The sequence below is a fragment of the Artemia franciscana genome, chromosome 16 (genome assembly GCF_032884065.1).
Source record: "Artemia franciscana chromosome 16, ASM3288406v1, whole genome shotgun sequence".
NCBI lineage: Eukaryota > Metazoa > Arthropoda > Branchiopoda > Anostraca > Artemiidae > Artemia > Artemia franciscana.
Genome location: NC_088878.1, coordinates 33795735 through 33818641, shown reverse-complemented (window position 1 = coordinate 33818641; position 22907 = coordinate 33795735). Strand labels below are relative to the sequence as shown.

The window sequence follows — 22907 nt, the reverse complement described above, 5'->3', positions numbered from 1 at the left end:
TTAATAGTGAAGTAATTGATTTTTGGATTTTGGTGTCCCAACGTGGGCTGGTTTCCCCTATGCTTGACAATCATGTAGGGATATACTTTCAGTTAAAAAAATCTTTTGTTGTACAAAAAAAAGAGCATGGGAAGATGTCTCTTTCTTAACTTTCATTTTTCCCATGTAAACCATACTTATAATTTGTATTTCTTATGAGGTAAGCCAAATTCTGAAATTGCAAGGTTATTTGGCCTTGGACGTAATGGGCTACTAAGAGACATCCCCTAATTTTATTTATTCGTTTTATAATTTTTTCTTATGTCTTTGTATATATATTTTCTTATTTACTCTATGTGTGAGGCCTACGAATAATTCTGAATTCTGAAACTGCAAGCCTCGCCAAATTTTGTGCATATCTTTTATAATCCTGAAATTTATTTCTTTGGGCAATTCTTTCTCTTATTGCTCATTTTATTTGCTTATTAGGCCTGTTTATAAATGCTCGTATGTCGGATTTTGATAATCCCCTTCTAGTGAGCCAATCGGAACTCGGAATCAAAAGCTTAGGCCGTTTGCCTAATGGAATTTTCAAGACCTCATCAAATCTTATTAATTTGTTTTGTAATCCTTTTCTCCTTTTATTTTTTTTACCCTTAGCCTTTGAATGGATGTTAACATGCCGACATTTGGGTAATCATCTTCTAATGAGGAAATCAGAATTCTGAAATTGCAAGCTTAATAAACCCTTTAGCTGCTGGACATTCAAAAACCTCACAAAATCATTTGTTTTTCTTTTATAGTTCTCTTTCTTATTTCTTTGTATAATTCTTTATATTTTGGACTATGACAGTCACCTTTTATTATGGAAATCACAGTTGTGAAACTGCAAGCTTAATACCTCATGGACTTCTAAAAGCCTGACTAATCTTGTGCACTTCGCTTATATTTCTTTTTATTATTTCTTTATAAAATTATTTTATCCCACTTCTCATTTTATACTACGACAGTGTATGAATATTTATGTATCGGTATTTCGGTGACCAACATCCAACGGGTAAATCAGGAATTTTTTAAGTCTCTTTCTTATTTTTTTGAGTAATTATTTTTTATATTTTTATACTGTATAATTAATTGTTATATTTCTATAATTATTATCAATTAATTATATAGTTTAATTATGTAATTAATTTATAAATTTTTATTTGTTGGATTCTGACCACTGCCTTAGGAATTCTGTAATTGCAAACCTACTACAATTGACTATAGACCTCATCTAATTGTGCTTATTATTTTTTTTTTAGAATAAAAGCAGTAGTTCCTTTAGTTGATTGCACACTATGGTGATTAGTGTGCTACTTAGTGCTATGGCCATAGTGTTATATGCTGATACCGGTCACGGAGTCCCAGTGAAAGAAGTCGCGGTAAATTCAAACAGTCACAAAGGAAATGGTGTTGAGCACAGTTTGAAGTATTCAAGACGAAAACGGAAAACCGGAATAGATGATCATATTGTAAGTTTTTTCCCCAAATTAGTCTGTAACAAGGTTGTATCTGGAGTCACGAGGCTTGAACGTCCTCCCTCTCCGAAATTTTTGTCTGACTCGTAAAAACAAAACAAAGATGCATATGAAAAATTTCTAATATGTGTTTTAAGGTTTTATTTTTATATTATATTCCCGCACCCCGAACAAAATCCTGAATGCGCCCTTGATCTGTAGTCCGGTTTATTCGAGCCCGCATTTTGGAAGGTGGAGAGGGAAATAGTTCGAATCGCAAAAACGCTATAATATGAGGGAAATATAAGAAATTATCGTATATGATGTAAAAAATACCAAAATTGTTTTCTTTCGTGTGGGTGGGAATGGGGAAGGGGACGAAAGCCCCTCTCTTCCGATAGCCTTGCCCAACTGTATTCTTCCCCCCCCCCATTATTTATTATGTCTACATATACCTGTGCATAGACTGAGATTGAGACCAAGAAGATTAAGAATAATGCGAAAGAACTCATGTTTTTGTATTTGGACCCAACCAAGTAAAAACCTGATGGTAGCACAGGTATACATAGGGTAGAGAAACGGGATTGAAGGGGGAAGAGAAAATTCGGAAACGTAAAAAGGGATATAATTTGAAAAATATTAGAAATTATCGAAGATGTTATAAAAAATTTTCGTTAAAAAAACGAGAATTTTCCTGATGTGAAAGTTTTTTTGCATTAAAAATTAAATTCATGATTTGCCCTAGATTTTTAATTTTTCTCTTACCCAATTAAATTTCACTGTCCTTGGTACTTTAAACTGATTTGTGCTATGTTTTTATAGCTGTGTCCAGGGGATTAGGTGTGTAACCCCCATCCCTGAAATGTTGGTCTGACTCGTAAAAACTTATCAATATATATATATATATATATATATATATATATATATATATATATATATATATATATATATATATATATATATATATATATATATATATATATACAAATTGTTTATTCTTTTTTAGTTTACTCTCCCTGAAAAAAATTCCTGGTACTAAATTCTGGATACGGTTCTGATTTTTTTTTTTAAGCTTTGTAATTGTTGATTTTTTTGCCACGTTTCTTTATTATTATTTTTTTTTGATTTGCCGCCAACCACTACTCAAAACTGCATATGGAGGGCCTTTTCATGTAAAACTTTATTCCTAACTTTTAAAAATATATTAATGGTTGAATATGTTTCCACTTAACCAATTCATCAGTAATGTGTCATCTCCACTGTCCTTGGGGCTTTAGATTTGTGCGCCCTATTAATATGTTTTTGCTAGCTACCATTTTTTTAAAGTTAACAATTCTGTTTTGACGATCTAACAGAAAATTGCTAGTAACATTTGCTATGGTAGAAAAGGACATTAGATTGCATTAGTAATCGATTGTACCTATTTATGACGGCCGTTAAGTACTGAAATGTAAAGATCTTTTAATACTTTGAACCAATATACATCCCAGTGGTTGTCTGAGATAGTTTATAAAAAGTATTTGCTAAGCTGTTCTCAAAGGTAAGGTCTGTAGGGCCTTGTCAGAAGGGTATCTACATTTTTCTGCGTTTGAGAACAATTTTTGGCGAAAATTCTCTCAGAAGTTTTAATTATCAGATTCGAGTTTTTGGCATAACTGCCACTTTACTGTGTCTTTATTCGGCACTTGTATGATATATTGACCACAGCAATAATCCATGTTAAGAAAACAATACTTACCTTGTAGCATACATAATAATCATAGTTAACAAATTTTTTATGCATCCTCGCTATACTTTATCCCCAACCGCCCAAATGTGCAAATATATAGCCTAGCCAAAATTATATATTTCCTATCTAGTCATCTCAGTTGTTTCAACTCGTTTACCTGTGAATTGAATCAACTGTAACACAACAGAAACTGAGAAAACAAGCTACAATGCACTAAAAATATATAATTTGGTCTATATATTTGCAAAGGGTGGGGGTTGGGGTTTAAAGTATCGCAAGACTACATGCAAAGTGTGTTAACTATGATTATTCTGCATACTATGAAGTAAGAATTGTTTTCTTGAAACGGTTACTTGCTGTGGACGATATATCATACGAGTACCTTTTTTTTTCTTTTTTTATTTTTTCACTTTGGTTGCTAATCAGATGTGTTGCTGTGCATGTTTATAGATTTCAATTTTTTTAATTTTTAAGCAAACACTGTGAATCATCATGTATGGTCACCGAGATAGTTTTGCATGTGCATTACGATTTACCAGCCATAAACGCTGCAATGAAACTGAATTTGATATCCACAAAACTCATCAAATGAGGAATTAAAATATCAACTAACTCTGTAGAGATAAATAACACTAATGAGATAGAATTTAGTCTGAAAGTATTTATTAAGAAAGAAATAATTTATGTATCATTCTCACGTTTTGGACACTCAGCAATTAAAATTTAGTGCTAAATAAAACTGCGCCGTTTTGTGTTGATTTTATTTCAAGGATGGGGGGAAATCAAAACATTGAATTCTGATTGAGTATGCATTGCCCTGTTGTTTATCTGTGCAACATCATTTCATACTTCAAAATAAGCATAAAAATGCACTACATTTATGCACTAATCTAAAATATGAAAATCGGATACTGATATATGAAAGGGACTGCACGGTATATGAAAGGGGCTGTCCCCTCCTCAACGTCCCGCTCTTTACGCTAAAGTTTGACTCTTTCTCACAACTCAACTTCTTAAAACAATAAAAATTTAGCGAAAAGAGCGGGGCGTTGAGGAGGGAACAGCCCCTTTCATATACGGAATAATTTCTCTTCGTTTCAAGTTTTAATGTCGCTCCTTACTTGCAGTTGAAAAAACTGGAAATTTTGTTTAATTTGCATACAGACGAAAGATCCGCGTTGTTTCATTCTTTCATCTTTTCTCTCTACTGGTCGCAGCCTCGTTTGTTGTCTCTTCATTGGGTTTTACCTCTCTTTGTTTATATATATATATATATATATATATATATATATATATATATATATATATATATATATATATATATATATATATATATATATATATATATATTTATATTTTTATATATATATTTATAATATATATATAAATAATTATATATATTATAATTATATATATTATATATATTATAATTATTATATATATAATTATTATTAATAATAATTAATATAATTATTATATAATAATTATATATATTATAATTATATATAAATATATATATATATTTATATTTTTATTTATATATATATATTTTATATATATATATATATATATATATATATATATATATATATATATATATATATATATATATATATATATATATATATATATATATATATATATATATATATATATATTACTATTATTATTAATAGTAAACTGCAGCACCAAGCCGCCTGAGACCAATACTTGCTCCTCCTCCATCCCAATCTCTTTAAAGCATCCCTCTTTACACCTTCCCTGGATAATTCCCATTTTCCTTAAATCTTTCCTTACGAAATTTTGGCACGACCTGGTTTTCGCTTGGGCCTAGACGGTTGATCGACAAGGACAATCGTTGACAATGTGTCATCCTTCAGCCGCAAAACTTGCCCTAGCCATATCATCCTTTCTCTCACTATAACCCTAGAAAGCGGGATTGTACCACATCTGTCTTACAAATTACTGTTTTAGATACGGTCAGTCAGTCGGGTACCCAAAACAATCCGTAGGCAATTTCTCTGGAAAATATCTAGCAAATGCTCCTCCATTTTTTGGAGTGCCCACACTTTAGAGCCAGACTTGAGCACCGTCACCACTGCGGCTTCTAATATTCCTGTAATTGTTTCTTCTTCTTCCATCTGGTCATAGACCCCTTATCTTCTCAAAATTTCTTCGTTTGTCTTGTTAATACTAGGCTTCACCTCAGAAGGTATACCGAATAGAAAAATTTTGACTGTGCCATTGGACTGGCCATGTCAAGATGAATGGAGCAATCCCTAACTCAAAATTGAATTTAGTGCGGAAACTAGGTTTTTGGTAGAGGGTAGACGAAAAAGCCTACTGTTTGAAATTAATAGCTTTGAATAATAGGATAATATATCAGCAGACTCCCTGACTAGTTATGATCCTCATTAGCTTAATCAACTGATGTGATATCTATAAATGACTTATTTCGACTAACAAAAAAAGAAAGGAAAGATACAACTGAGGGGGCACCAACGCTCTGAAATCAAGTAGACCTAGTGGCACTTTCCGAACCTGGCGGAAATATACAATGCGTTGCGAGGACTGAGCCACGTATGGCGCTCCAATATGCACATCAGGGGACGGAAAGCAAGTGGTCCTTCTAATGCAACAAATTTAGCCTTCACCAACTAGTTAGTCAAGCATTTGCGCAAACGTTTTTTTAGCGTGACCCATTAGATGGCGCTCGAGTAGAGGAGGGTGTTCCCATTTTTTACTTTAGCACTTCTCGGTTGTTCAAAACATATTCAAGAATTACGCAGTGTAATATCCGACAATTACTGGTTTGCCTGTCTGGAATTGGTTGTAATGTGCTTCTTTTGGTCGAGAAATACTACGACGTAGCTATATTTTAACTAAATATTTAATATATAGAGGTGGTTTGGGGTTAGATAAGGTTCGGTTAGGTTTCCGTAATTATTTTTTCTAAAATGTTATTTTATCTTCATGTTTTGTTGTATTTCATTAGGATTAACCTAACTTCACTTCTTAGGTGTGTTTCAAATAACCGACAAGTGCCTTTATTTTTCATCTATTATTTTATGATTTGTCTTCTTTGTTTTTTCCGATTTGTCCCACCCTAAAACGAAAGCACATTTACTTGTAGGCAAGTAAGCTATTTGGGATTTTATTTGGGAGACAATGAACCACAACAAAGAAAACAAGTTTTGTATTTTTTTAAAATTATGTTATTTTAAAGACTGAGGTTTAGTGGAGGAGGAATAAGACTATAACTTAAGAATAAAAACGCAACGAAGATGTCAATGTTATAGCGAATAGGTCTAACCTAGGAAAGGTTGATCAGAACGTTTTTGATGGGTGGGGGGGGAGTGAGGTCAAACACGACATCAGAGAATTTTTGAACCACTGACTAGCCTGTGTGATGGGATCCCTCTGACTAATATTGGGTTAAATAGCCTACTTTTTTTTTTGTGCACACGAATATGTGGTATGATTATTTAGCGCGCTGCTGTTGCTAAAAAAAAGCCGATGCCGTAACAAAAAATTTTGTTTAAGGGTAATATAGTTTTCTTTAATTTTCACAGACATACGAGAAAATCCTAACTTTATTCTGGAGACCTAGAAATAGAGGTCCAAGACACAGTAGATCAAATTGAAAAGAAATATAATTCCTCACTTCAGGTCCCTCCCCCTAATGGTGTCAATTCACTGAGATTAGGGGGGGGGGGGCTATATATGTATTTTCAGATTTTAGGCGAAGGAAATTTTGGGTTTTCCCGTTTTTTCAATGAAAATACCAAATAGTCATTTTCCATGAAAATACCAAGAAAAGTTAATTATCTGAACAATTTTTTTTCTTTTTTTTTGGGGGGGGGGAGGCTGCAAACCGATCTCGGGGATGCCCCAGCCCCCCTCTCTAATTGTAGTTTTTGAGCTTCGAGGACTAATTGGAAATACAACCTATCATCAGCAAAACTCTCAAATAGTCTTCATGTCAAATATTGAATGAATTGTTTTGATTTGAAGTTTTCTTTTTTGTTCTCTTCTTAATTTATTTGACAAAACTGGGATATAAGGCAAAGCTATGTAATTTGTTTGTTGAGTTGACCCATCTTCTTCTGATATCACAGGTTCCATTAACTTTTTTTTCTTATTTAATTATTTTTGAAGTCATATTTTCAGGAAATCCATTACCTATTAGAGCCAACTCCATAAAACAGGTCGGGAAAAATAAACGAAGAGTATATCGTTTGTTTTGGTTACCCCCCCCCCCTGCTATTGTGTTTTAAGAGGCTATGATGAATTTGTTAAAGTGTAATTCAGAATACAGCTCCAAATAAACACACTAAAATTGACGATGTTTTTTGACCAACTTGGCCAGTCGTTTTGGCCATCTTGGCCAGTTTTTTTCGGCCATCTTTCTTGGAAGACCAAACATTCGAGTATCAATGGAGTGTATCAAGGTCTAAATTAAAAAAAAAGAAGATGGATTTATAGGTGAATGGAAAAACAAATGAAGTTTGATTTTTTTGGCCACTGAATGACTCAAATATAGCAAGGGAAAATATTTTGGTGTGATAGCGAAAGATATATATGTCAGTTGATATGGTTGTCGGGCAATTTTTTTGCTGAGGGCAAAGGTTCAACAAGGATTGCCTTTTGGCCAGTAGTGTCATTTTTTCTAGATACTGTTAGATGTTTTTTATATATGATCTTTTACGCTCCTACTAGACTCCCCTGTGCACCCTTGAGTAAAGGTGTCATTTAATGGACATAATTGTTTGTTAGTAATTCTATATATTCCTCCCAATTGAGACCTGCTTTTCATTTTCTATTAAGTATATCACAGATTAGTTTCATATATATATATATATATATATATATATATATATATATATATATATATATATATCTATATATATATCGATCGATCGATCGATGCTCAGTCGATTGCTTTAACCCACACTCCTACAGCCAATGTTATTTGATTCCCGAATGAGTTACCAATTGTTGCAAAATCTTATATTTACGATTTCCTCAAATGCAGGTTTTATTGGATGTTGGAGGTTTTGATTTCAGTATTTATTGATCATATATTGAAGACTAGGCTAAAGGCTTCGCTTTACAAGCAACTATCCGTTAACTACTACCAAAATACTACGTTTTTTTCTGCTCTTCTTAAAATGCATGTCCAATTTACTATTTTCTGGATTATAGCAACCAAGGTGCTTGGAGATCGCAAAAAAAGTTTTTAGCATTCTAAGGTATTTACATCTACCCCAGCCATTTGGGGAGTTGGGTATTATTTATCCCTATCTTTTCTTGACCATTTAATCGAAAAATTCCTTTCTTGAAATTTTCATTGAAAATTTTTCAACAAACATTAACATTGTCATCTCCCCCTGTATTTTGAAAGATATATGTTGCTCTTCTCCGAAGTAATATGAATGAACTGTCAATCATATATTTTAAATGACACAAATTGTGAAAAATCGTGTAGTTTACCAGAATTAAAAATTTTAATTGATATCTATTGAATAACAGTATGTTTTGTAATCTTTCAGTCAGAGTATCTGAATTTTTGAATCTTAGGGCATTGCGTTTCAGTCATTGTTGGGCTCTCCCCTACCTCGTATCAATTAAATATGAGACCATTAGATGCCCTCTTGGTGAAATAATCAGTCTGGGAAATATTCATGCCTTTAAAACTAATTTGAAAAATGGGGACTTTTTGGGTCTGACATAAAGGTGCATCTAACACAAAGTAATTTATATGAAAATAATTTTTTTCTGTTGTTGACTATTTGTATTATCATGTGCAAATTCATGGTTTCTTGCTTCGTGCACTACTTTTTGTTGACTCATTGAATCACCAGATCAATCTTTTGGGTTTCTGGTTACTACTGTCTTCTCCTTTCTAACCTTTATTTACTGCCTTTTATTGACTCTTTGAAACACCAGATACAACGTTTTGGTTTCTACTCTTTAAGTTTCTACTGGCTTTCGCCTCCTACTCTTTATACACTGTGTGTTATCTAATCTCTGAGTTACCAGATGCAACATTTCGGTCTCTATTCTTCTGATTTCTACTGGTTTCAACTTCGTACTCTTCTCGTACGTCTTGGTTTCTACTGGCTTCTGCTTCCTACTTTTTAAGGACTATCTGTAATTGATTCCTTGAATCACTAGATGCAACTTTTGGGTTACTACTCTTCTGATTTCTACTTGCTTCTGCTTTGTTCTCTCTATGGACCTTTTTTTGGCTCTTTGAATCGCCAGGTACAGCGTCTTGCTTTTGACTCCTCCGGTTGCTAATGGCTTCTGCTTCCTACTTTTTAAGGACTACCTGTTATTGATTCTTTGAATCACTAGATGCAACTTTTTGGTTACTACTCTTCTGTTTTCTACTGGCTTCTGCTTTCTACTCTTTGTGCACTACCTTTTGTCGACTCTTCGAATCATCAAATACAACGTCTTGGTTTCTACTCTTTTGGTTTTTACTGGCTTTTGCCTCTTACTCTTTATGTATTGTCTGTTATTGAATCTCTGAATCACCAGATGCAATATTTTGGTCTCTACTCTTTTGATCTCTACTGGCTTCTACTTCGTACTCTTTTCGTACGTCTAGATTTCTACTTTTCTGGTTTCTACTAGATTCTGCTTCCTACTTTTTATGGACTACCTGTAATCGATTCTTTGAATCACTAGATTTAACTTTTAGGTTACTAATTTTCTGGTTTCTACTGCCTTCTTTTTTCTTCTCTTTATGCACTAGTTTTTTGTAAGCTCTTTGAATCACCATGTGCAACTTAAATATAATAAGTCACACTGTATGGAAATGATGGAAGCAAAGAAGGATAGATTTTCTATTTCTCGAATGATTTTTTTTTTGTAGATGATCATACCATTCAATGTGTATTTTAATTTTCTTTCCAAATCCATTAATTGATAGTCTAGTATATTATATTTTTCAACCCCAGAGGAGCCCTAAAAATTGCACAGTTTTGACTGACCTTACCTCAAGCTCTACGAAAAGTTTTGTTCTATTCGACTTTCTAAGGCTGTATTGGCGAGAAGTTTGAATTGGCTAGGGACACATTTTGTCGGTGAAAGGACGAGAGATTGCCCAAAGGCCAAACTAAAAAAATGTGGTCCCAGAATGGGGTGGGAATAAGTTACCCGGAAGAATTTAAAGGAAATCGAAACTTTTTGAATGAGAGGAAGTGGGAAGCTTTGAAAAGATTGGGACGAAGGGTCCAGCTCTAAATCAGTACCTAGAAAATCTAGGGTTATAATCATTGGTTGACAGTGGCATAGCATGATTTTTATTTAGTAAAATGAACCCTGAAAAAGCTTTATCAACATTCGTCTAATGAGTAAACTTGGACTTTCTGTAACTCGGTACTGTTATCTGTATAATATATCCATATAAAGTCAGTCAACTGAACGAAAGCATTAATATTTTCCTTAGTTGAAGGCCAGAGCTTCAGATTACGACTAAAAACCTGTGAAGCACGTTATTAGCCTGGAAATAAAAATGAGACCATTGTTCACGGTATTTTATTTGAATTGTCTTACTAATAGTCTAAAGGTCTTTTCTGCACCCCTCTCCTCTGTTGGTAATTTTGCCCTTCGTATTGAGAAAGTAAATAATATTTGATTTAAATATAAATGGATTTCAGAATCTGAGAGTGGGTCCAGATTATGACTTCAAGGAGCGAGTGTTTCGTAACCCTTCGCTCTCGTTAGGAGCGCTGAGTGATTTCTTCATAGAACACAAGTGGACACCTTCAGACTCGGCAGTAAATGTTACATTCTACTGGTTGGATCCAGGTGGCGCAATCGCTTTACACGAAATTTTGCTCGTCAAAGCGAATTCAACAGAAAAGGTAAATATTTTAATTCAAGCTGTATGTACAATTTCCACTATATTATTTTTGCTATAGTACTGGGTTTTCTTCCTTGGTCCTTCCCTGGGTCCTTCCTGTGTAAAATTTCCAACATGTACATGGGACACCACTACCCAGTATAGAGTGCGTTTTATGCTTTTACGAGTTAAAAAATGTTCAACATTTTGATCAGTTTTGAAAGATACAAACGATTATGTGTTTTTTTTTCAGTTTGTCGCTGAGTTTTGAGAGTTCAATTATTTATCGGATAAATATAATTTTTGTGATTTATAATTTTTCTGTGAACTCATTCCTTCCTTGTTCCTCTTCTCTATGAGAATCTGTTTTCTTTTTTTTTGTTTAAGTAATTAAGACAGACAGAAAAATTTAGCAAGAGAAAAAATTTAGATCACGAGTTTATAAAAATTGATTAAAATTCTTGCTTTTGAAAAAAGAAGATTCACAAGAGAGACGTCATATTTATATATCAGTATTGTAATGACATCGTGTACTAATATAAAAGACTGCATTCATGTTACATCCTTAAATAACATCATATTTCTCTCTCTTTTGCTCCGTCTCGTTCAAAATTTTGTATTTTTGTATGTCTTTGTTGTGACCTTATATCGTGTAGTAGTTTTAAATTCTGTTACTAATTTGTGGCTTATTTTCGTGCTTATAATTCCTTTTTGCTGAAGTTGAACCACCCCTGGTCACTGGTATTGGCCCAGTAGTTAAGGTTTTTTTTTCAACTGCTTGTCTTTGCGCTCAGTGTGTATTTCTTCTTTTCTTTCTTTTTTTCTTTCGTTTATGGCTCCGTCTTTTGCTTTTTTTTTGTATGAAGGGTTTTCCAATAAATAATAATGATAATAATAATTACCAATTTTATCAGAGCAGAATTACCAATGTATCTTGAGAAGCTCTCTAAAGAGTGTTCTCTAAGGAGAATTATCAATCTAGCTTGAGAAACTCTCTAGGGAATTTTATAACGTATAAGAAGATATGAGAAGAGGACGACAAAAAAAAAACAACCAAATTTATAATTATTATAAACTGTAAAAATTTATGTTTCTAATTTCTAATTCTATGAAAATTTCTATGTAGAAATTTTGTTTCTAATCTACCGAGGAAAATCCTTAATTTCGGCCTCACCACAACGGAGAAGTGGAAGCGGCATCAATATTAAGTGCTAGGCAAACATATAGAAAGCGCCAGCAAGCTAGTTACATGCTGGTGAAGTAAATATGCACACAATATCTGTGATTATGCCAAACATCAGTATTCCAAGCAATGTTACGGCGTATCTCTAGGTATATCCAAGAGTAGCTTGAATAAAGTTTAGAGGGTGGAAGACTAATCTTAAGTCATCTCTGCCTACGCCCCTGCCTTAAATGTAACGGATGAAGCGAATTCTACGTTTTATAATGACCTGAAATGGCCTCTGACGCAAGTTCCGTCCCGAGAATTTTCGTTCTTGCTGGATATTGGAATGCCAGAGTTGAACGAAAGGATGACTTCATTTGATTTGTAGCTAGCGCTTTCGGCCAAGGAAACCGTTGCGACACAGGTAAAAGGCTCATTGGTGTCGCTCTAGATAGGAATTTGGTCGTCTGCAATGCAATGTTCCAGCACAAGAAAAGTCATTTGATCACGTGATGCTCCAACGATGGAGTTACCAGCCCAGACAAACTATGTACTGGTCAAGTCTATATTCAAAAGTTCTGTGCTGGATTCCCACTCATGTGTTGGTGCTAACACAGACTCCAAGTCCAGTTCTGATGAAAAGCTGATAATCATTAGAATTCAGCTTCGGATATCTACCAAGCGTAGAAGCCGTATACACCTTCAGAAATATGTCGCGGGTTGGGATAACCGTCGAACCAAGGCTAAGTTCCGCCTGCCCTTGTCAAACAGGTTCAGCTCCTTGTCGTCTGTCAATAATGAAGGAAACGTTTTGGAGCTTCTTGATAGTTCTGTTGAGTGAAAGTGGAAGCAGTTTGTAGCAACAATGTAAGAGCCATTGAAAAGAAGTGTTTGGTACGTAAAAACCAAAAGGAAATGCTGGACCAGCCAAGAAACCATTAAGGTACCCGACAAGTGTTGATCGTCTTGCTCTGAAACAGAACGTCAGAAACGAAGAGCAAAAGTTAAGAAATTTTCCGGAAAAAATAATCAAAATTAGTGGGTAGAAATGACAGATTCCACGGAGGCTGCATCTAAGGCACATAAGCTCTATCAATGCTGAAACAAGCCACTGGGAGGAAGCAACAAGTCTCTCAGAGGATTTGCCTGAAGGACGGGCAGATGATAATGGACCTGTCCGCGACTCTCGTTGATATTGCGGCAAAGCTGTCTGACATTCTTCTTCTCAATAGTTTCAAATAGACCCAAGAAGAGGGAATGAGGAAAGAACCAGCTGGCCTTTGTACCGAGCAAATTTTCATCCTTAGGATGCTGTTAGATTAGCCTAAAGATAAAAATTTTAAGAATAAAACTTTTCATTATAACACACACACTTACACACAAAAAAATAATGACTAAGCCGGTTTTGCTGCCCAGTCTTCAAGAAATTAAGCTCTGACGAATAAGTAGGTTTTTGGAGTAAAAATAAGGAATACCCATTTGGTTGTATCTGTGGTCCATTCCTTCCCCAGCTTAGCATCGAGCATAACAGTACAAGCTGGCGATTGTTTAACAGAGACTTGGTGAGATTCCGATTGTGAAGTTTTGCCGGTACGGTTTTCTTTAGGTTCTAAGAATATAGTCTAGAAGGAGTAATAAGTATCGTTAATTTTTTCTCGTTTATCGTTCATTTTCTCGTTTATCGTATCATTTGTCTCGTTAATCGTTTATCGTTAAGTTGAGAGACGATTTAAATAACTTGAAGGAGTAATTAGTATAGTTAATTTTTTCTCGTTTTTCGTTCATTCTCGTTTATCTTATCATTTTCTCGTTAATCGTTTATCGTTAAGTTGAGAGACGATTTAAATAACAATTGAATGTGTAAACATCGTAGATTGGTTCTTAATCTAAAAAATATTTAACAACGTTTCTTAGCTAAGAATAAAGAAATAGCCAGTAAACCGTCAACGGCTGTTACAGCTGCGGACGTTCCTCCTCTGCCTGAATCTTTTCAAAGCCCCTCTCTTTACTCCCTCTCATCAAATTCCAATGTCCTTCAAATCCTTTCGTGTGATTCCTTCCTGGTCTTTTTGGAGACGACATGCTTTTTGTTTTAACATAGATGGCTGGCCAAACCGAAAGATTTTTGAATAAATCAATTTTTGAAATGTCGAACATGTTGATTTTTTAAACGATATTTAACTTTGTTTTGAACGATTATCATCCTTCGTGAACTTCATGAACTTGTTTTGCGTCTAGAGAGGCAGGTTTGGAGGAGTAGCGTGCTCATTGGGACATATCCTCATTTGCTGTGCTTCCAGTTTACATTCGGTTGCTTTTCACAAACATTTGTGTACACGTCTGGTGCAGTGACGGTTTCAGGCCTCGTAAACTGGGGGGGGGGGCAAGGTAAACACAAATTACAATTTTGGCAATTTTTTAGTTAATCAAGAACCTTAATAGGAGCGTAAAACCATACAATGAAAGGAGCTTAATGTCAGACGTTAAAAAAACTGGTGGGGGTTAGCCTCACCCCCCCCCCCCGCCGAGGCCTAGAATCGCCATGATATTTAGAGCCAAAAATCCAATTTTCTTTTTTTTTCAGTTTTTCCAGTTTTGCAGTTTTCTAAATCCAGTTTTGCATAAAACATCTTACAACTTTTGTTTTAGCCAAAAATCCTACAGATGTACATATCTGTAGTGCCTAAAATCCTATATCTTTTTATTTTTACCGAAAATGATAATTGAGCTTAGAGCAATTGTACAATTGTTTTTCCTGTCTAAAATACCCATTCAAAGATGGAAAGTCACAAGTTGTAAGTTCGAGCCGCCATCCCACGGGTCTTGTAAAAAAAAAGATCAATAAAGATAACGATAATCAATAAAGATAATGATAATACGTGATGTTAGCAAAACTGATAAGTAATCTAAATCCTAGCCATCTGTTTTTGGCTAGGAATGTTTTTAACTATATGGAAACTCATTTACTCATCTACTTATTTACTAGACTCCCCGGTTTGCTTTTGCTCTTTTCTTATTATTTAACCCGAGGGGTTCAAATCTGTCCCTTGTTTTCAGTACTCTTGGTTTTATAGTCACGAATCGAGTCGTTGTGATTGACTTTGGATAGACTGGATTAAAGAAAAGAAGAAGACACTTACCTGGAAGTATGCTAGGCACTGTTCCTCAATCTTAATTCTCAAATAAAATATTACCTTTTGTTGTGTTTGTTATTCATGTTTTTACAAATGTGTATGTCGGACCATCAGTGAGGGAAGGTGAAATTTGAGAAAATAACGTCACCTGACATAGGACCTTTAATAGCTTTTGTTACTTTTTCTAGAAATATTAGCTTGGGACTTGCGTATCGGTGCCACCGTAACTACAGATTTGGCGGTTTTTTAATTAATGCCAATCTGTGTCTAAAATTTTTGCGACAAGTAATACAACAAAACACCTTGTTTAGATAGAATATTCTTGTCATTAAATGAAACTCTCTCCGCCCAACTCAACCCTCTTTTAACCCAATCCCTTGCATCTTGACCCTCTTTAATTCAATCACAGACTAAGTCCCAAGTAAGCTCAACCGATTTTTTATAGGGGGGGGATTGGGTTACGTGGGAAGATCTTTTTCATGGGGGAAGATATATCCCAACATTATTTAGAAAACGATCAGAAATTAAATTAAAAAAACAAGTTTTTTCAACTGAAAGTAAGGAGTAACATTAAAACTTAAAACAAACAGAAATTTTTTCGTGTATGAGGGGGTTCGTCCCCTCTTCAATACCTCGACGTCTACGCTAAAGTATTTTTAGTAATTTCAAAAGAGCTATTTATTCTAGTTAAATGGCCTTTATGATTCAGTGGTCTTTCTTAAAGAATTATAACAAAGCTCGAACTTTTGCGTAAAGACTGAGGCATTGACAAGGGGGTGAACTTCCTCATATTACGTATACGAGGAAGTTCACCCCCTCGTCAATACCTCGCTCTTTACATTAAAGTTCGAATTGTGTAAAATAAACGCCAAAATAAGCAATAATTTGTTTGTGTTATTTTCCGGCTAATCTTAGCATTTAATTTTACCTTAAGCAGCTTCATTACTATAATTTTTGTGATAATAAACCAAGGATATTGTATGTGTTCGGCTTGAGGTTGTTATTAAATTAAAAAAAAAAGTTTTTTTCCAACTGAAAGTAAAAATAACTTTAAAACTTAAAATGAACATAAATTATTACGTATATCTTTTAAAGATCTTTTCTTTCATTCATTTCAGTAATTTGAGAATTGCTCAACTTGTGACTCTCATTTTCATAAAAATAGTTTCGACCTCTTTAGCCGTTTTGTTACTATGCCTTACAAAATTAGTTCCGCAAATATCGCTAATTTAAGTAACGCGGGAGAAATTTCTCGTGGGGGAAGGAAATTTTTCATGGAGACGGAGCTGGATTTCCCGACATTATTTAAAAAACGATCCCCATTAAAGAAAAAACAAGTTTTTCAACTGAAAGTAAGAAGCAACATTAAAACTGAAAACGAACAGAAATATACGTATTTGAGATGAACTGTCTCTCCTTAGTAGCTCGCTCTTGCGCTAAAGTTTCTTTTTCAACTTAAAAAAAAAAGGTTATTATTCTAATTAAATAGCCTTTGCGATTCAGTAGTCAATCTTAAACAATTGAAACAAAAATCAAACTTGGGTTATTATAAGGCTATTATCAATTTAGAAACTAAAATTAATATGCAAATTTCGTTTTAATTATTCATGTACGGTGAGCCAAATTAAAAACCTGCATTAATTCAAAAACATTCAGAAATTAAATTAAAAAAACAAGTTCTTTAATTGAAGGTAAGGAGCGACATTAAAACTTAAAACAAACTGAAATTATTCTGTGTATGAAAGGGGCTGTCCCCTTTTCAACGCCCAGCTCTTTACGCTAGCGTTTGACTCTTTGTCGCAACTCTACTTTTCAAAACAATACAAACTTTAGCGTAAAGAGCGGACCGTAGAGGAGGGGACAATCCCTTTCATATACAGAATAAAACCCTTACTTTCAGTTAAAAAGAAACTTCTTTTTATTTGTCTTAAGAAATTTGGAAAACTCGAATACAGAGCTAGGTATTGACGAGGGGGCGAACCTCATAATAAACGTAATAATTGCTGTTCGTTTTAAGTTTTAATATTGCTCCTTATTTTCAGTTGAAAAACCTGTTTTTTTCATTTAATTACCTTCAAATGTGTACTTTTCGGATGCTCAATTCAGAGCATCCAAAAATACAAAAAATATGTATTTTCCTTATTAGGCCTTCAATCTTCCGTGGGAAATAGGTTCAATGTGATATTATGGAGAGTTTCCTTTATGATGGAATGTAACATTATTTATAGGTTTTATTTTTTATTTTTGCTGATGGTGTTTAATTATAAACATAGATTTTCTATCCAAGGAATTAATATTATTTTTTGTCTTTTAAGGTCCTTTGGACAAAGAAAAAGTTCAGTGAAGATTTGGAAACGGGTTCGTGGACCTTATTAGCCTCGGTTGATAATACTTTGCTTGGTTATATTGATTTCCCAGTTTTTTCCGATCTAAGCCTTCAAAGATAAATTTTTGGTAACGTTTTTTTTTTTTTTTTTTTTTTTTTTTTTTTTTTTTTTTTTTTTACGTGAATGATCAAGCTAAAAATATAATTCGAAATATTTTGATAAATATAGTTTGTTTCTAATTTTAAGCAAAAGTTGAATAAGCACTTTTTGGAGTCAATAGGATCGGTAGAACGAAGGGGGATAGTCAGTGAAGATGTGAATGCAGGTAATTTTTTACGTAGCCAAAATGTGGCTAGCACATTTTGGCATCAGGAAATTCAATTCTTGGCTATTTTTTGAGTGAGACGTAAGGCGATTAGGTAAAACCTAAAAAAAAAATTTGGGCCTTTACTACTTACTTCTTATAGAATTTGAACTTGTATCAGCTTTAGTTTGAACAAAAATCTGAAATTTACTACAAAAATTTAGTATATGTTGGGATTTATGGTAAAATTCTAGTTAATTGACTTCTTGCTATCTCAAAAAAGGTTTATGTTAGGAAAATGAAACTTTCAGGGATGAATCTACAGACTAAAGTATGTCCCGGGAAGGTATTTTGAAGCAACTACCTCCACTCCTTTTCCCTCTAGAGGGCCCTGACCTTTGATGACCTTTAAAAATATGTGTGTTATAAAAGTGAAACCTTGCAAAATAGATCTTCTGCTTGAATGAAGTACAACAAAATTGTATTCAGCTTCATAACTTTGCTCAATTCCATTTTATAAGGTTTTAAAGATATGCAAATACATTTCCTAAACTTTGAAAAAAAACAATGGTATGGCTCAAAATTCTACTCAAATAACAGGAAGTACATTTTCAGAACTAAAGGCAGAGAAAAAGCAACTAGTAACTGAAAATTAAGGTAAAATGTTGTTTTGTCAAAATTTCAATAGGTATTGACCTGTCATGTAGGCAAATTTCAGGGCCCTCTAGAGGGAGAAGGAGTGGAGATAGGTACTTTAAAATACTTTCCCGGGACATACCTTAGCTTTTAGACCCATCCCTGAAAGTTTCATTTTCCTAACCTAAACCCTTTCTGAAATAGCAAGAAGTCTATTTAACTAGAATTATTTTATTTAATTATTAAACTCTAATTTAATTAGAGTTAATATAATCTAATCTAATTTAATTATTTAACTCTAATTAACTAGAATTTTACCGGATTTATAATTCCAAGGCTTCTAGTAGGGAAAATCATCCAGACTGAAAGAAATTATTGTTCTAAACATGAACCTTGAGTTAAGTTGTCTCTCGGATGCTGACGCTCCCTAGTTTCTTTTTAACTCATTTTTTGCTTTTTACTCATGCCACAAACTCCTTGATCAAGACAAACTTGTCTTAATCTGGATACCTGGCCTGGTTCTTCCTTACGCTATGATCCGGCACATGATCAAGTGTTGCGCTACTTCGTCTCAGTTCATGGTCCCAGATCTCGGTCTCAGTGCTCTTCAACCGTTGTTTATCTCGTTTTTGTCTGTGGTTTCGGCAGCCCCCAAAGATTCTAGGTCTTTCTTAGGTATAGTCTGACCGAGATATACTTTTAAATGTGCTACTAAAGTGTTGGGGAAAAATTAAGACAACACTGCCAAATGAGAAATTTCTCAAGACAGCATTTAATCCATCATAGAAGTTTAGCTGAGATAGCTGAAATCAGTATCTTTTTCTAATTAAAATACTGAAATACAAATGACATTAAAATACTGAGTTTATTGTCAAGTTCAGTCATCCATTTCATTTCATTCAATAATTCATTCAATTCACTTCATTCAACTGATCATTGGTTGAAATACTATATTTTATTGGCATATGCTATTGAAAATGAACGAGTTAAGCCCCCATTTAACTGAACTCAAGTTTAGGCAAATCATCCTAATGGGTGGATTCTCAAGGGAGTTGATTGGAATGAGTATCAAATCAAATGAGGCTTGAATTACGGGGGGATTTAGGTGTAGGGGGGGGGGGTGTATAACAGAGATTGAGTTGCATGGGGTTCAGTTAAACAAGTATTCAGCTGTACGGGAGCCAAGCCAAAAGCTGCAGGAATTTATCAACTCATGGGGAAAATGAGCTAAGTGCTTCCTTTGTGCAAGAACGAGCTAACCTCATGATGCCAACTGACTCTATGCAAAACGAACTAAGTTTTGCCTCACTGCGCCTAGAACATGCGCGTAGCTGGCAGAGAAGATATTAATTTCGTTTTAATCCCTGGGAATAAAAAAAAATTGTTAATTGGAACCAAAAATAGACTGAATACTTTTATCTTATATAACAAGTTGAAAAAGGACAAAACTAGAAAAAAACAGAAAAGAAAAGAAAAAGGAGGATGATTGCAGTTAATAAAAAGGAAAACATAATATAGACCTCCGGTCTACCATCCTCAGTACAAAAAAAAAAGATCGTAAAAAATAACCGCTAAAATGAATAATGAATAAAAGACTGAAAACTAGTACATAGAATAAATATGATAAACAAATCAGTATTATTTATGAAACAAATAACAAATAAAAGGCTGAAAACCGGTAAGTAGAAAGGCTCTGCTTTTATTTAAGTGTGGGTTTTCTTACGGTTTCTTATTTTTAGAGATATTTTTTTATGGTCTCGTTTTTTCTTTATTTTTGCGCTGAGGAGAGTTATGTGGAGGTCTCAGTGGAAATATTTTCGTTGTGTTTTCATTTTGTATTGTCTTTTTTCGAGTTTTTTTCTCATCCTGTCATGCTTTGCTAGTATGGTCTCAGAAATTATTTACGTTAAAAAATAAACTTCTTACAATTCACATCTGCTTATGCAAATAATGCTTATGCATTATTGGAATGCTTATGTATTATTATGATTATTGGAATCTGCTTATGCAAGTAAATTAGAAACGCACCGCTCTGCAAAGGAAGAAAATTATAAGCAACTTAAAAATGTGATTTAGACAATAATTAATTTTATTAAGAGGGTCTCTTAAACCTGATTTATTTATGAAAAGATTTTACTGATCACATTATCAGGTTTACTTCCACTTTTATCCCCTTTTCAAAATCATTTCAATGGTATTTTGGTAAATTACGTACTCAATTATGCACGGTGATAAATTATTGACTTTGAACATAATCGGTCTGATCTAAGAGCTAGGTAAAATTTATTTATGACTAGGTTATATGACTTTTAAGGAATGGCCTCCACTTCCACCCTCCTCGAGATCACTACATCGTGTATTTATCGTGAATAATATAGCCAGTATGATATGCTCTGCTAAGCGGAAATATTCTTCAGACAAGCACTCTAATATCTATGGTATATTTCGGGTCGAAAAGACCAAAACCGCATCAATAGTCTTCGTGGATAACCCTAAAGGTATACAAGCTCTAAGTGATTCGCTTAGAATATTCGCATAGAAAATAGAATATTTGGCAATTGATAATTTGTCCCACTTGACACCTCAGATTTGTCCCACTTGACACCTCAGAGCGGTGGACCTCTATTTTTATAATGATAGCCTGCCTCTAAAGAAATAGAATCGTGTGATTTCTTCTCAACTTCCCAACTCGAAGGTGCCAGCATGTTCAGCGTTTTTAATGTTTATTTCACCGCCAATTATAAGTGTATTCAAAGAGAAAAATTTTTTGCAGAGGAATGCAGTTGCCTTCTTAAACTTTTGCTTCGTTCAGGTATTACCCGTCACGTAATCTGTGGAGATTTCCAATGCGACCTAACTAAGAATGAAAACCTTTCTGAAATCGTGCATTCATGTCTGACGAGTGATGCGGTGGTTGTGGAAAAATGATGTCTGTATATATTTACATAACTCAGGTAGCACTTCGGATATACACCATGATTTTTCTAACTTTACTCTTGCTTCAAATGTTGCTGTGGATTCTGAGCACACATTAAGTGATCACCTCGGCTTGTCACTTTAAACAAGTTATTTTCTGATTTCTAGGACGAATACCCCGCAGTATTACAATAAGAAAGGGGGGAAAGGTTGATAAGATTATCCACCAAGATAGACTAGATGAGATACTAACGAAAATGTAAGTGCTGTTCCAGCTTTTACTTCATGGTGTAAGTGATAGCATTAGTTTTGACATAGATGCTGTTGAAATTGTTCATGCTACGAAGTGTGTGGAGGCAGCCTCCATCCCAGTAGCTAAAGTGAAGAGGGGTATCCTAAAGTTCGGTTGTCGTCATGATCCCAGTTTAAGTGCAGCTAAAAGACGTTCAAAAATGTGGTATTACATTTTGTGTGACTCTGATAGCCCTAAGATCTGGTCTTCTGTTAAAGCTTTTCAGAGAGCCAAAAAAGCAATATACTGAGTGTGTCAGTAATCTTAAAGCTATGGAAGCTAGGTGTGCCTCTGCTGAGGCTCTCAAAAATCCAAACGGGACGTGGAAAAAATATACAAACATTCAGTAATCCGTAGTCCGGCTTTTGAGTCGTCGTATAGCTCCTGGTTTAAATGGTATCCCACCCCACCACCCTCAAAATGCAAGTGCACTACTGATTGAGTATCTGACGCTTTTATTTCAAATATGTATTGATACAGGTCAAGTACCTAATTCATTTGGTTCTGGTGCAATAACGAACATTTAAAGAAAAAGAAAAAATGCTAATTTTTTAGTAGTTATCATCCTATTACTGTTCTAGTGTTTTAAGCAAGGTTCTAGAAAGTCTTATCCTGTCTGAAATGATACGTAAATGCGTACTAGATTATAATCAGTTTGGTTTTCGTTAGCATCTGAATGATGCGGTTTTCTCATCACCTACTGAAGAGTATCCGTGCTAATGCTGAGAATTTGGAAAGTCCTGTATGTTTTTGTAGTGTGCATATACTAGCAGTATTCAATTCTGTAGTCCAATCAAAAGTATTTTTGACTTTGATTGATTTTGGAGTTACGCGCCATATTGTTGCGCTGCTTTCATATTAGTATAGCCATAGTTATGTTAGGGTTAAACTTGAAAAATGTCTTTTAACTGGGCCTGTTCGTCTTATTAGAGGACTCAGGCAAGGTTCTATTTAAGACCCTACTATGTTTAACATTATTATGACCACTCTAGCTAGGACTCCTTTACGATGGATTTGGGCTCCTTTACGACGGTGAAATTTATAGTGACTTTTGTGATGTTAGCTTGATTC

At 34.2% G+C, this 22907-nt stretch overlaps 1 protein-coding gene across 1 annotated transcript; it reads left to right on the top strand.

The window, feature by feature from the left end:
• Nucleotides 1-1021: 1021 nt before the first annotated feature.
• LOC136036870 (uncharacterized) lies at nt 1022-17815 on the top strand. Its single transcript, XM_065719202.1, has 3 exons — nt 1022-1493; nt 10878-11084; nt 17677-17815. Exons 1-3 carry the CDS (start codon nt 1320-1322, stop codon nt 17806-17808), a joined length of 513 nt encoding a protein of 170 aa, XP_065575274.1. The 5' UTR covers nt 1022-1319; the 3' UTR covers nt 17809-17815.
• The last annotated feature ends 5092 nt before the right edge of the window (nt 17816-22907 follow it).